The sequence below is a fragment of the Lichenostomus cassidix genome, chromosome 12, assembly GCF_008360975.1.
Source record: "Lichenostomus cassidix isolate B80296 chromosome 12, HeHo_3.0, whole genome shotgun sequence".
Lineage (NCBI taxonomy): Eukaryota > Metazoa > Chordata > Aves > Passeriformes > Meliphagidae > Lichenostomus > Lichenostomus cassidix.
Genome location: NC_139493.1, coordinates 288689 through 303638, shown reverse-complemented (window position 1 = coordinate 303638; position 14950 = coordinate 288689). Strand labels below are relative to the sequence as shown.

Here is a 14950-nt window from a genome sequence, read left to right as displayed (position 1 = left end):
AACAGGATGTAACTATTCTAACCCAGGCCAAGCTTTATTTTGGCTGCACACATCCTTCCTCTGAAACACCTTTCTTCAAATGACATCAGCTCTTCCAACAGACGGATGAGTAGGAGACATATGGTATTTCCCTCTCCTGGGTCCAAAGAAGGGATGACATGCTGTGCTGCTGCCTGTACCCCACAGCACCAAGGGGACAGCTAACTCCATCACATTACAGTAAACAGGATATAGCCAAGTCACATCCTTCTGCAGACACCAGGCAGTCACCACAGCTGGGGATGATTGGAATAGAAGGCCATCTCCAAGCAGAATGGGTTAAATCTCACTCCATCTTAAATCAAGCTGCCTATCCTGAAGTGGAAAAACCACAAACATTAAGTTTTCTTCCAAAACCAATCTCTTTCTATAATCTGCATTTTAAAACATCCCGTGGGTATTTACTGTATTGCCTATATTTTTCTTTGACACGCTCTGGGTACTCAGTAACTCACAGAAATATGGGCTGATTCTAAATCCAAAACTTTCTGCACCCAAAAGGTTTGACTCTGCCACTCTGTTGCTGATGAGAAGCCTCCTCAGATGCAAGCAAGCCGCAGCCAACACCAGCCAAGCAGCACTGCTGTCCCCCAGGCACTGCCAGGACGGGGGGGACATACTGCTGTGCCCCTGCACCTCAATATGTGGCATTGCTGCAAAACTTCACAAGTGATGCAAATGAATTCAAATCAAGGGGCAACAGCTAAGAGGATGGTTAGATTAACCCCTGAGTGCAATTGCAGAAACAAAGTGGGATAGAGATAACAGATTTCCAGCCACATCAGAGCTCAAGAGTTCAGCTATCTTCACAGTGTGAGTTCAGTTCTTTATCCCAGGCCTATAAGGAGCATAAAAAGTGATTTCCCAGAATTTCCATTACAGCTCCTCAGCCCTGGGCATGCAGGATGTCCCTTCAGGAAGGAAGTCTGCTGGAAACAGAAGGAGGAAGAGGAGTGGTGAGGCAGCTCTCAGGAAAACCATGAAATGTGCTGATTTCTGCATCCTGTGTTTGTGACCTTAAAAATAGTTCTCAAGCAAAGCTGGAGCTAATTTGTGACTCAGAGGCTGTGGCACAGAGGAAAGCCCCAAGCCCCTACTCTCCACAAGGCCATGCTGGCTGTGCTGCAGCAGCTCCTCAGCTCCGGAGCGAGAAGGGGAGCCTGGCCCCTTTCAGACTTCGTATCAGAGAGGATTAAAGTGTTGGCTTCAGCATGCCTGGAGTCCTGGGAAAATGACACAGCCAGCATCCGATAATCCGCTCCAAACTTGTTGATTTGTGGGACTTAGCCATCATCTTCACAGGCTCAAAATTTGGCAGCTGCTCCCACACAACTGACATTTTCAGGCCATTAAAGGCTGTGATAAAAGGGCTCTAGTTTTATCTCTTGCCTTCCTTAACATAAACCATTAGGCTTTTATTAACATTTAGGTATGACTCGGGGAAATTTCTTACTGCAGAGAGAATATTCAAAATAATTTGGATACTGTCTGAAGAGAATAGCAGGACACAGACTCCCACAGAACAGTAGGGACAGGCTAAAAACCAGTGGGGAAATACTGCATAGGAGAACGAGCACAGCCAGAGATGCCAAGCCAGCCTGGCTGCATTACGCAAATGGAGAGTACAAGCCCTGCTCTGTGTTGGGCAGAGCCCAAACCAACCACACATCCCCAGCATTCCCCCCGGAGCTCCCCTGTCCCCCAGCAGCTTGTACACACAATCACGCGTTTATCTGCTGCAGTGTTGCAACCAGACCTGTGAAAACCAGGCTTTTTGGGATGCCTGGAGGAAAATGTCATCCTCAGACGAGGACTCCACTGTTGAGGCATTTGAGATGTAAGCAATCTCCAACTGCAGCGCTGCTCAAGGGCAGGCATTAGCACAGAGCTCTTCATCATACTTTTTAGGCAACAGGAGGCAAATCAATGTATGCTTGTGGCCAATCAAGACACTCAGGCTGAGAATCTTGGACACAGTGAATCTGGACAAATTTTTCTCAAGACTTACCAGGATCCCCAGCACACAGGATCCCCACAGCACAGCAGACATTCTTAAAAAAAAAAAAAAGTCTTTAAATGAGACTTGCATTCTTGTTTCACTGTTTGCTTAGACCACAAGTTCCGCAAGTGAGAAGGCAGTGGTTTTGCTGTGTTTTGCCCGTTTGCGCAATGCCAGCCCTGGCGTAGGGTACTCTGCCACTAATGTGACACCAGTAATGGTCTATCCCAACATCACTCTGTCTGCTCCCAGCAGCTACCTGGACTGTGTCCCTGCATGGAACTATTGCTCTTATAAAACTCATTCTTCCCTCTCTCTACTCTTGATTCCAACCTTTGCTTTAGGACCTTTGCCAGGTCCTAAATTTCATTCTTGGCAGCCTCACATGGGACTGGTGGCCAGGGTAAGGAAGGGCACAGTGCACAGGGGGCTGCTAGCAGGCAGCACACAGCAAGCACAGGACTGATGGCTGGGTAAAGGCAGGGCTGGTCCAGGCCAAAACCGCTGCAACTCAGCAGCAGCCATGCTCACATCCACCACAGCCGCAGACCTCAAACCACCAGAGGTGTGAGGGTTTGAATGCTGGAAGAGGCTCTCAGTGCCCCAGATAACCTCAGCGGGCAAAACCCAAGCTCCATCAGCTGCTCTGGCAGCAGCAGCCCTGGGCAGACAGTACATACACCCACTCGGCTGCTGCCTGCCAGAACCCACCTCAGCAGGAGGACAGAGACTGGGACAGGATCAGGGTAGTGCTGGGCTGCAGGCATAGCCAGTCTGCTACAGTGAGGCCAAAGCCTGACCATAGCTTGAACAACCACGGGTCCCTACGGCCATCCAACCTGCTGCCATGTCATGTCAAGTGTGGGAGGAAAGAGTGCGGGATCTATGGCGGGAGCCCTCCTCAGTGTGCCGGGGAGGACGTACTGGCTTTGTGGAGTCCTCAGAGGCTTCAGCCTCAGCTCCAGTGGTGGCACCACAGCTGGATGCCTGCAGCTGACAGAGTGACAGAGCTAAGTCTCCTCTGCCCCCTCCTCCAGCCACAACTGGCCCAGCTTGTGGCCACCATCACTCCATCAGCTCCAATCCTGTCATGCTGACCCCAACTGGAAAAGAAAACTGAAGGCAATGCGGACAGGTGACTGACAGAACCTGCACAGCCCTCCTCCAAAACAGCCTCCCCCAGCCCTGGCAGCTGCAGCATGGGTCCCCCTTCCTTGCCCACAGAAGTCGGGGGTTTGGCACCCACCAGTGCTTCCCCCAGCAGGTCACTAAAGCAGCAAGTGCAATAGCATGGAGAACTGCTCAAGGCAGAGAAATATGAAAAAGTAGCAGTTTTTAAACTAAAATTGCACATCTTTCATGCCGCCAGGAAGACTGGTCAAGCTTATTATGTTAGCCTTCATCCTGCATTAAATACAATACTTCAGATTATACAATCAAATCCGCCAGGAATGGCAAGCAGAGGGATTAACAAACAGACTCCAGAGGGGTTGTCACAGTCAGAACCGCATGTGTTTGAGCAGCAAGAGCTTGTATGTCCTTTAAATTCACCCCTGCTGGAAACTCAGCTCCTCTTCCCACTCCCTGGGGACAAAGGGCTGAGCAGATCAGCTGAGCATGCCTCATCTCAAGGACAACCACTCCTGCTCAGAAACCCAACAGACAACCCGGCTCAGAGTAAAACACTTGGTTTATTTAGGCTGCACTTTCGTAGCTGTTTTTTCCTTAGGAGAGCCCTCCCTCCACCACTCAACCTGTGTTTCTCATTTATGTTGAACTTTGGCTTTAGCAACCAATCTCAGACTATTCAAACTCCCTTCCACAGAGAAGAGTCCCAGGTGAACCATGAGTTTGGCTCCTCGATCTTTGGTTGTTATTATTTTATTATTGCTAGTACTAACACTTAGCACTTCACATGCTCAAAGTGCTCTGAAGGCATATCTGTGCAAGTCAGGGCTGAAAAAAGCATCCATTAAAGTAACAACTTCTTACCTAACACAACTGGTCTTTTGCATGTGTCAGTTCAAATCTATTTCATTTAGCAATAGTTTATAGTAAATGTTTTCCTGTGTTTTCCTCATTTGTTCTGCTGAATCAATTAAACCCTGAGATAATGAGCAGAACTCTATCCTTCTTTTATGAATTCTAAGTAAAACCTGCCTCTGAGAAGCAACACAGTGCCACAGTGCTGTCCCCCTCTGGGTACCCCCTGTGCATTGCCTGCCCCACAGCCTCAGCACCAGAGTCCAAAAAACAAAGCACCACCACTTGGTCGAGCACCCAGCCTGCTGGAGAATCTTGGCATGGAGAAGTTAATAAAACCCTTTTTGCTCATTAACTGAGCACTCCAAATGCAGAAGAGACCAAGACAAACAGACATGGTCTATAGGAGACACATCACTTCCCTAGCTCACCAGTGCACCCTTCTTCCACTCTAACCCTTGCATTCATTCTGGGGACATGAAGTAAAGAGATTAATTCAAGTAAATCAAGTTAAGAGATTAATCAAATGGTTATGGAAGTGCAAAGGATGAAGGTGTGAGTCAGGTTTCCCTGGCCTGTGGCCAGCCCTCACACTCACACCCCGTCTCCTCTCGCAGGCAGCACTTGAACAAAGCAAAAGGCGTTCCCCAGTCATTGCCCTGAAAGCACTGTGCTTCTTGATATCTCTACAGGTTCATCTCTAGAGGTCCACACTGCCTACCCCACTCCCCTCCCAATTATGTAACTAGGATCATAATAATTGTATAACTGGAATAATTTCAAAAGTCGTTACAGATCAGTGGTCCTACTGGATTCAGCAACTGAGCACTGCTCTGATTTGGTGAAAGCATGGAAGGCTTTCCTTTTGTCTATCAGTTTGTATTTTCCCTTCAAGATTTGTAGAAACTGCAGTTTCCAAAGCTTTTTGGAAAGACACACTGAGCTTTCTGCAATACCAAATCTCAGCAGGAAATGACACTACAGTTAGGAGATCCCAGGGATGTAACATTGTAACCCCAGCTCCTCCCAAAACTTGACATCTTTTTCCAGCAGCTTACATGACAAGCTCACATGACAGCCAAGTTGCAGTTCCACAGTCAGACAGCCCCAAAACCAAGGCTGCCAACATGCTGACCAGAGCAGTGTCCTGGTTGGGAAATCCAGGAAGGATGCATAGGGAGCATCCATCCCAGTCCTTCACCCCTTGCCTTAATCCAGAGACCCATACACATCAAACCAAACAAAAAAGATTTCTGTCCCTTCAAGCAGACATCTAGTCCCAGTTTGTTCCCCATTTAATGATATGCTACACTGGTTGCCAAAAGCCCAACCCGAGCCCCCATCCTGCACAACACAATTACCAGCCTTGGGGAACCACAGACAACAGCACACAAGTCCTGGTGCCTCTGAACCACAATTTTGCTTCTGGGTTGGAACTGAAAGATTTCTGTTGTAGTTCCACTTGCGATACATAACCTGCACACGTCTTGTCACAACAACAACCCTCCAGTTGTTCAGGCCCAAAACCAGGCAGCCTTGTTCCAGTAGCTGGCAAAGTGTCAGACAGGTTCCATGGCAGCAGATGCAAACACGAGCCTGCAGCTTCACTGGAGACTGGGACTTACACTAGGGTTTGTGCCTGGGCTTGACCACCTCACCAGAGCTCCCCACCTCCCACAGCAGCACTCTTGGCAGCATGGCAGTAAACCTGCGATTGTAGCTCTAGCAATGTTACCTTCAGAGGAGGGGCACAGCAGAACAAGCACTCTAACATGAAAAAGAGCTTGACTATCCACATTAACCCCTATCACATTGCCCACTGGAGAAGAAGCCCAAGCTGAGGAGCCTCTTGTCCCACCTTGAAACGCAGCGCTTACCCACAGGTCTGACAAACTGGAGAGAAAGGCACAGGGACTGGCAACAGCAAATTAGACCATCTGTGCTGTCACTGCTACACCCCTGTTGCTGCAGGATGCCACAGCCACCACATCCCTGCTCCCTGGAGACATCCTAGTCCCAAACCCCACAGACCTGCATAATGAGCCAGCACACACTCTCCGTGTTGGAAACGTCCCACTGACACTAAGTGGGTATCAAGGCAAGATCATCATGGGCTTTGCTATCCACCCTGCTCATCAGCACATCACATCTGACTAGGGCTTATCTGGGCCCTGCTCAATCTGGGCCCTCCCGGGCGCAAGCCGTCCCACACCCCAGCAGCCTCACTCTGTCAGAACAGTGACTGCCAGCAGAGCTGCCCTCCAGATGTTAGGAATTGGTACTGCTCCCTCTACTCAAAAACATCAATAAATTCTACTGGCCTCTCAAAGTGGGAGATGCTGTAGACAGTCTGCCACCTCCTCCATCTACTGCAAGGTGTTACAGTCCAACTTGAAAATAAGGATTTCCAATCATTTCTTTACCAACCCAAGAGGAATCAAAATAAATAAATAAATAAAACCACCAAAAACCCACCAAAACAACAACAAAAAAGAAATAGCTATGCAGATCCCTCCTGCAGACATGGCTGTTGGTCCCTTGCCACACTGTGCCCTGAGGGATATGTGCTGGGGACACTCACACAGAAACACTTGGGACCTCAATCCAAACCCTGACACTGCCACTCTTCTGATCAGAGACATCAATCAGGTGTACCTGAGCACCTACCTCCCCACCATGAAACAGGGACAACAATGCTGCCCCAGCACAGGAGCTGCACTGTACCCAGGGCTCACCCCGCCAAAGGGACGTTGAGTGCATGGGGTCGTAACAACGCTGCAGGCACAGCCCTGCGGCTCCACCTGGGGCAGGACACTGGGGGCAATGCCACCGAGCAGCAGACACTCACCCCAGCCCCTGGGTCATTTCTTCCTCCAGTCAAGAAGGCCAATCCCCATCCATCCCATGCCTGGTACAGAGGAGCAGTCACACAACCCAACGATCCCGTTCCCAGCACAGAGGAGCAGTCACATGCCCCATCCATCCCTGCTCCCTGGTGCAGCTGAGTGGCTCATGCCTGTGCACAGCCCCAGCAGCTGGGAGCCACTGGTAGTCACAGCCCACCCTGGCACGTGCCGTGCACGAGCCTGGCTGGGAGGCACAGCCACGCTGCTGTAGGTGGTGTATGGTGGCACTCCTCAGGTGATTATAACTGATTGTTTCCAATCACTGCCAGTTCCAACTCACCCTGTGTTTGCATTAAATTATCACATCCAGGAGCTCTGACCTATTATGATTCCAACACCTTGCTGGGAGAGGACATCAGAATGTCACAACATTGAAGCTGAACAGATACCTGTTGGGATTTACAAGGCATAGTAAGGTGTTCCTACAGCATCCCTGGGAACCCATACACATCTCACGATGCCTTATTCACTTCTCCAGGTGCCCTCAGCCCCAGCAATCTTCTCATTCAATCACTCTAAATGAGACTTTGAAATATCAGAAAAGAGATGGCAAATCCCTTCATTTCCATCCACCAACACCCTGCAGCTGAGTCTGCATCTGCTGCGGGTCCTGGGGAATGGGTTCACATTCACATGTGGGAGTCAAACACTTGCCCTGGAAAACCCTTGGCTTTAGCCAAAATGACCCTTTTCCCATTTTCCACCTACACTGTTATTTAGTTACAGGGGATTTGATAAGCTCAACGGATCAATTCTAGTCGAGCGTCTAGGTACCAGGAATGACTACGCCTGTACAGACAGCTGTTGGCAGACCTCTCCAGAAATCGGCAGCATGCCTGGGACTCCCCTACCCTGCCGAGGGACTGGCATACACTTTGCCCGCCCAGGCAGCACCAGCCAGTAGCATTGGGCTCCCAGAGCAGGCAGGCACTGTGCCACAATGAGGAGCTGGTTTCTGTTCCCTAAAGCAGTACAACTTCCCATTTCCAGGAACAGAAACTTTTGCCACTTTGATCGAATTTTAACTTTGCAACTTGGGACCTGTTTGAACTTGAGATGCAAAGTGGGGATGAGCCCTGGGGTCCCCAGGAAAGCATTCCCACCACCCACCTTCAGCTCGGGGGCACCGACTCACTCCTTGAGAGACTCCCCTGCTTGGCACAGAGCACAAGGGCAATGCCATCCCTGGCAGTGGGAGAGCCCCCAGGCACTGTCAGCCCACAGAGCTGAGCCTGCCTTCCCAGGAAGGATGGTGTTCACACAGCTCTCAACAGGCAGCACATAGCTGCCTGTGTGCAGCAGCAGGTTGTATTTTTACATGAATTCCCAAGAAAACCTAACCAACAGCTAACCACAACTCACTAGCACCAGGTGAGAGACAGAGCAGGTAGGCAATGCTCTGGATGGGTCCAAAGCCAGGCAAAGCTCAGGCTGTGGCTTAAACCTCCTGTTGGGGACAGTCTGGGTCCACCAGCCCCTCCGCAGGCAGCCTCAACCCCAGTCCCTGAGGGGCAGCTGGAAGGACACTGACCTCCCACTGCCTGTAACACAACATCCCAGAGCAAAACAGATGATGGTGACAACGGCTGTGGGGCACCTCTGCAGTACCTGGGCAGTGGTACCTTGGGGTGGTGCCAGCAACTTCAAACAGCCTGCACTGCAAAACACGGAAATTAGGCCTGCTACAAGAACTCCTGCCTCATTTTAAATGAAGAAATTAAGTGTAAATTCCCAGTTTCCTTTCTGTGGCTAATCCTCCGGATTTATTTGAGTATATGTAGGGTTACAGCACATTTAGTTTCATGTTTGGAATTTCTGAATTAGTATAAACCAGCACTTCAAAGTAACTCGGCTCCTATAAACCCCAATCCCATGGAGATGCCACAGTATATTTGGACAGTAAGTAGATGCTTTGTCATATTCCCATGTGTACATGGGATTTTTTTTTCTTTGGGAACATTTTCTGACTGGTTTTAAACCACATTTCCATGCCCAGGCACACACATATACAGAGACTGTTTATATAGTCTACCCAAGGAGTTCGTTTTATTTAACAACCCATTATAGTACAGCTCACTGGTGGGTATCTCATCATTACACCCCCAAACACTGTGTTCAGTGACCATGTGGGATCTGACACAAAGCCACAAGAGCCAGAGACTTGAGAATTAATGCTGAAACACATCATTATCCCATGCCACTATGCCTATGGTTTTCAGCAGAGGAAACAAACTGGATTTTCAGCCTTTTTTGAGTTGCAGACCCCAAAACATTTCCCAAGAGAGATGTAGTTCCCCAGCCAGCAAATCTAGACCTAATGAATACAAGTCTGCTTTCTGTACCTCTGCAGGAGTTTTTAGGAGACCATTGGGATAGTGCAGAAATCACAGAGTTTGGCGCAGCCATGAGCATGGAATGCTGTTTCCAGTTCAGCTTTTCCTCAGGTGAGTTTGCTCGTCACAGCAAAGTGTGCACACAAAGGTGCCTGGCCATGTCCTCTGCCAGAACACCCATCGAGAGATGGGGCAGTGGCAAGAGGACACTGTGGGGGCTTCGCTGCATTGGGATGTGGCTGTGATGCAGCATGACCAAAGGAATAGCCGGGCAGACTTTTGTTTTCAGTGGCACCAAGGGGGACAGTGCTGGGATGGCCTAAATGGCCACTGCTCTTGAGCCAGCCAGAAGCTGAGGATGGCCTCTTGCCTGCTTTGCCTTCATAATGGCTCCAGCATCCCAGAGCTGTGCCATGCTCCAGCCATGCAGCCAGTAAAACCTTCAAACTCACTGGGCTATGATCCTCCTGAGATAGAATAGCTCAAAAATGAGCTATAAATCCACGCAGTGTCCCCAGAATTTGGTAAGCTCTGTCAGCGTGCTGCTGCAAATACTGTTACAGGCAGTTTGCTTCAGAGAGCTCCTACTCCCCTTCTGGGGGCTCAAGTCCAAATTCCACACAAGCTTTGAGTAGGCAAAACACTGCAGCAATTCCATGCAAGTATTCCAATTTAGCTGCATTTAACACAAAATTCATTATAAAAAACTATTTCTATTGAGGGGAAGTAATCCTAGAGCTCACCCACCCACTCACTGTAGGTGCAAGAACCCAACCAACCTAAATCCTTCCCTCACACATCCTCCTTCCCCGAGCTGCCACTGTGAATTCATCTTCTCAGTACGTGACTTTTCAGCAACACTCATTGAGAAGAACCAACAGCCCCCACTCCTGACCCAGACCATCCTCCTCTGCACATTTTCTCCTTGTCTCACATAAAGCCGTTAAGCATGTGCTTAATTGCAAGTAAGCATTTCCATCAAAGAGAGGGGTTGTTTCCAGGCCAAGCTGGCAGCTCCCCTCGCCCAACCCAGGGAATGCAGACCAACAGGCACCTAGCAGATCCACCTGCCTCACCCACCCTCCACAGCCCCCTGTGTGGCCAACCCCATTTGGTCACAATGGGAGCCAAACCAGTGGCTGCCACCACATCAACCTGCACAGGGACAAAGGCCCTCATTCTGTGCCAGCCTCACCTCATAGCACAGCCCTGAGTGGTGAGGAGCCTTGCCCCGCATCAGTCAGCACTGAGCAGCAATGCGTGGGGACTGACAGGGATGGCTGGTGTATTGAGTGCCCATTCCCAAAACCCCTCACTGGCAGGTAAGTGCTGGAGCTCCCTGGCTGAGTCACAGCAAGTGGTGCAGGAGAGGAGCATTCAATTAGACTGGAGAGCACACAAAGGGTCAATGATTTTCCTTTCACAGAGCATTACACCTAACAGCCTATGGTCTAGACTTGTAACAACTGACTATTTCAGCTGAACACACGCTTGGAATGAACCAGGCCAATATTATGGGGTTTTTTCTTACAGAAGGAGATTAAAATCCGACTACCTGGTCCTCAGGAAGAACTAATGAGCTACACTTGCTAACACCAGAGCACCTATCAGTGAGCACAGGCAATGGGAAAACTGGAAACCCACTAAAGTGAAGTGGAGCTTACAGTGGGAAGACAGATAGATACTGATCTGCGCTGCCAGACCAGCTGCTGCTTTAATATATTTTCCTGATGCATTTCCAGGGCTGGGACACAAAATGTATTAGAGTATTTCACTGTCTTGAAGGTGGAAATTGATGTTAGGTTTTTGCAGCACAAAGAAAGACACTATTACAACTCTTCTCTTGACACTGCCACTCTGGGACTTGAAAATGAAAACAGCTTGTTAACTTGTTGGCAATTCTAAAAATTAAGACAAAAAAAAAAAAAGCTCTCCTGATGAGCAGGATGGTTTCCCAGCAGGCTCAGACAGTGGTTTTAGAGGAATATGCCTTAAATAAGTGGGAATTATAGAAATATTAGGCATGAACAAATATTAATATTATGCTTCATTTATATTCTGCTGTACTTGACATCAAAGGATCTCAAAGCAGCTTTACAAATGCAATCTGAGACTACATGAGTCGGGTTTCTGAACAACAATAAATACAGGAGTATGTGGGAAACTGAGGTACCTTGGGTTAAACGACTGGTTCTAGGCAGTGACACAGCAGGAATGTCAGTTGGTACTAGAACAAAGTCTCCCCATCCACCTTATATCCTCATCAGTCATACTGCTCTCACCACATGAACAAATTTTCTTGCAGCCTGATTTTGCCACAGTTGCAAACACGGAGGGTTCCCACTGACTCCCAATGGATTGGCAGTGCTCAGTTATTCCAGCTCATGCCCTTGACCCTCACATCCCCTGCTGCTCATCCCTTTGAGAACACAGCACCCTTTTCAGACAGCCTTTGTAGCATCACTGACAACAGGCTCTGGTCACCTTCCCTGCCTACCCAGGGAGCACTTGGAGAGGAAGGTGCTACCAGGAACACACATTACAGTGGAAAGCGCGACAGGCCAGGACCAAAGATGGAGTGAACCTCTTTTTTGCCTAATCTCCCTTGAGCCACTCATGAATTAGCTGTCTAAATATCTTTCTGGACACAAATACCTTAGTGGATACAGCACTTGATACTTTCAACATCAATAGACCAGCTTTAGTCATGATTATTTTCTTTACTGAACAAAAGTTAGAAAAACCAGTATGTCCTCAGCAGTCCTGGAGCCCTGGGGAAGCTCAAGGGTGATGGGTGCTTCTGCCACTGACTTGCAGTTACAACCAGGCTGTTCACCTCCCAAGCACCTCCAGCAGTCTCAGCCTTGATGCTGGTGCTTGACCCCCCTTGGTAGAAACAGTTCAATCCTGCCAGGAGCTGAGGGGTTCCTCAAGGATGCTGAGCATCAGCCACAGCCAGCAAGAACTGCAGGTGCCTTCACATCCTGTAAACAGGATTCCTGACTCACAGTGAGTCCTCTGAGAGCCATGACCATGCCAAGGTGTCAGGACTGAGCTCCCAGTGCTTAATGCACCCAGTCTTTGTGGAATTAGCTCAAACTACTAGATTTCCTGGCTGTCAGGCAGCTTGTACTTTGCCACCAGGGAAAAACTGTTCAACTTTGCTAGAGTAGGTCTATGAACCAGTGCATTAAGACTACATATTTTACCACAGAGTGGAGATGCCACACTAAACACGCTGGTTACCATGGGAAACCTTTCTCTCTTTGCCACTGGCATTGCACAGGGAAGCCCAAGCCCAATCTCGCCTCTGAAATCTAACAGATGTTTTCACGATCTTTGATGGAACCGGGCTGTGCACCCGTCCCAGAGGAAGGGGGAAATGCAGCATTAAAGCAGCATTTTTTCCTCTCTTTTTTTCCCAAGCATCGCATATTTTTAGTGAAAAGAGGAAGAGGCAACTCTGTCTCGCGCTAGTATTTACGGCCACTCTCTAACAAATTGTGACAATGGCTAACTTCTGCCACGAACGCGGGCAGCCAAGGCAGCCTGCGTGCGGTCCCTGGCAGGGCTGCGCGCCGCGGGACGGGACGTAGGGCTGGCGATGCTCACTGACACCCAGCCGCGCAGGGCACCTACGAGAAGCGGAGCTCCGGCGACCAGGGCAGTGGAATGAGGCTGTCGCCGGGAAGGCGGGAGGGTCTCCGGGGAGAGCGGGGTGTAGGGCTCAGCCGCCCGCCCGGGGGAAGCGGGGGATGCGCTCCCGCTCGGGAGAGGCGGAGACAGCAGCGGCCGCGGGACGGGCCACGACGGGACGGCGCCGCTGTCCCCCGCCGACCACCGGCTCCCCACGCCCCCTCGCCCCGGCAGGTGCCCGCCGTCCGCCGTACCTGTATGTTCCTCTTCTCGCAGGCCGGGCCGGTGCCCTGCACCACACTGTCCAGCACGGTGACCATGCCGGCGGCCGGGCTGACGAAGCAGGAGTTGCGGGCGGCCCGGATCGTCTCCTCGATCTCAGCGAAGCGGAAGACGCATAGCGCGGACTGCGGCCGCCCCCGGCCGCCGGCGGCTCCGGCCCGCTCGAAGACGCCGAAGAGCAGCTCCTCGGGGGGCGGCGGGGCCAGACCGTCAGGAGCAGCGGGGCTGCGCCAAGCTGCCCGCGCCGGGAAGACGGAGACGAGGCGGGTGAAGGCGTCAGCGGCGCCGCCGCAGCGCAGTCCCAGCTGGATGTAGGACTCGGTCAGCTTCTTGGTCTCGCCGCTGCCGTTTAGGGTGGCCTCGGCCGGCTCGCCCAGACAGATGCGGGCCAGCAAGCTGTGCGCCGGGCTCTCCTTGTCGCCTGCGTTGGCCTCACTGTTGAGCGCCAGGTAGGCGTAGGGGCGGCGGGCGGGCTGCGCGGCCCCGCGCTGCAAGAAGGCGCGGACGAAGCTGAGCTTGTGCCGCGCCTTGGCGCCCTGCTTGATCTTGAGGATGTTGTCGTCGGAGGGATTGATGTCGAAGGTGAAAAGCTTGGCCAGATCACCGCGGGCGTTGAGGGCGCGGATGGCGATCTCGGGCGTGTTCTCGAACCGGTGGTCCTCCAGGCTGCGGTTGCGGGGGAAGAAGGGGCTGCCGAAGCCGGTGTAGGTGGCGGCCACCAGCAGCCGCGCCCCGCCGCCGCCGCCGCGGCGCAGCACCAGCCCCACGGTGGAGGCGTTGGGGTGGTTGGCCGCCACGTTCAGCATGCTAGGGAAGACAGTGACCGAGTCGCTGCCGCCCGGCGGGAAGCGCACGGCCACTGCCGAGATGTTGGCCATGCTGCGCAGCTGGCAGAGGCCCTGGTAGATGGAGCCGCAGACGACAAGGACGCCTTGCTCCGGGTCGGGCTGCAGGATCTTGTTGTAGTTGTTGGTGAGCACCCTAGGGTGCTCACAGGAGGCCTGCGGCAGCTGCGGTGCATGGCACAGCGGGCTGTCCAGCACCGGCCCCACCGCCGCCTCCGCCTCCAGCGCCAGCTCGCCCCCCGACAGCTGGAACAGACGGTTGACGGCCGCCAGGTAAACGCGGGAGCCGGGGCCGTCCAGCGCGAAGTTGTTGGTGAGGGTGGGCGAGAGGAACTTGCGCTGTACCTCTAGGCCGGCGGCTCGGCCGGGCAGTAGCAGCGGCAACAGCGGCAGCAGCAAGGGCAGCAGCGCGGGGGGCCGAGGCTCAGCGCCTGCCGCCGGGACCGGAGCCGGAGCCATCCCGCCGCCCGCGCCGCCGCGCCGTGCAGTGCATGTGCCCGTCGCCGGGCGCGGGAGGGGCGGGCGCGGGGCCGTTTCCTGCGCAGGCAGCGCCCGCCGCCGAGCGACGCCCGCGGGAAGTGGCGGCCGCGGCGGGGGGCGGCGGGGGGCGGTGGGGCGCGCGGCCGCGCCCCCTCCCTGCCCCCGCCCTCCGCCCGCCCCCGCGCCCGCCTCCGCACCGGTACTCACCGCGTCCCGGTGCGGCGGGCCCGTCGTGTGCGTACGGTGAAGTTACCGCTGTCCCCCTCGCCGCCGACTGGGCAGCACCGGGCGGCTCCGGACGGGATGTCGCCGCGCAGCAGGACGGGCCGCTCCGAGCTGTCCTCCTCCCTCTCCTCTGCCTCCTTCGCGTTGTCGAGTGGGACAGGCCGGGGGGAAGGGGCGGGAGAAGAAGCACTTTTGCCAGCTGCGGAACAGCACGGCGAGCCG

The 14950-nt window shown here is 52.6% G+C and overlaps 1 protein-coding gene across 2 annotated transcripts in view; it reads right to left on the bottom strand.

The window, feature by feature from the left end:
• Positions 1-14591, bottom strand: part of PLXND1 (plexin D1) — a 71153-nt gene extending 56562 nt beyond the window's left edge. For both annotated transcript variants that reach the window (XM_085072190.1, XM_085072191.1), the window contains exon 1: positions 13151-14591. In XM_085072190.1, the coding sequence (XP_084928316.1) occupies positions 13151-14482 (1332 nt within the window). In that variant the 5' untranslated portion in view covers positions 14483-14591. The remainder of the gene's footprint in view (positions 1-13150) is intronic.
• Between the last annotated feature and the right edge of the window lie 359 nt (positions 14592-14950).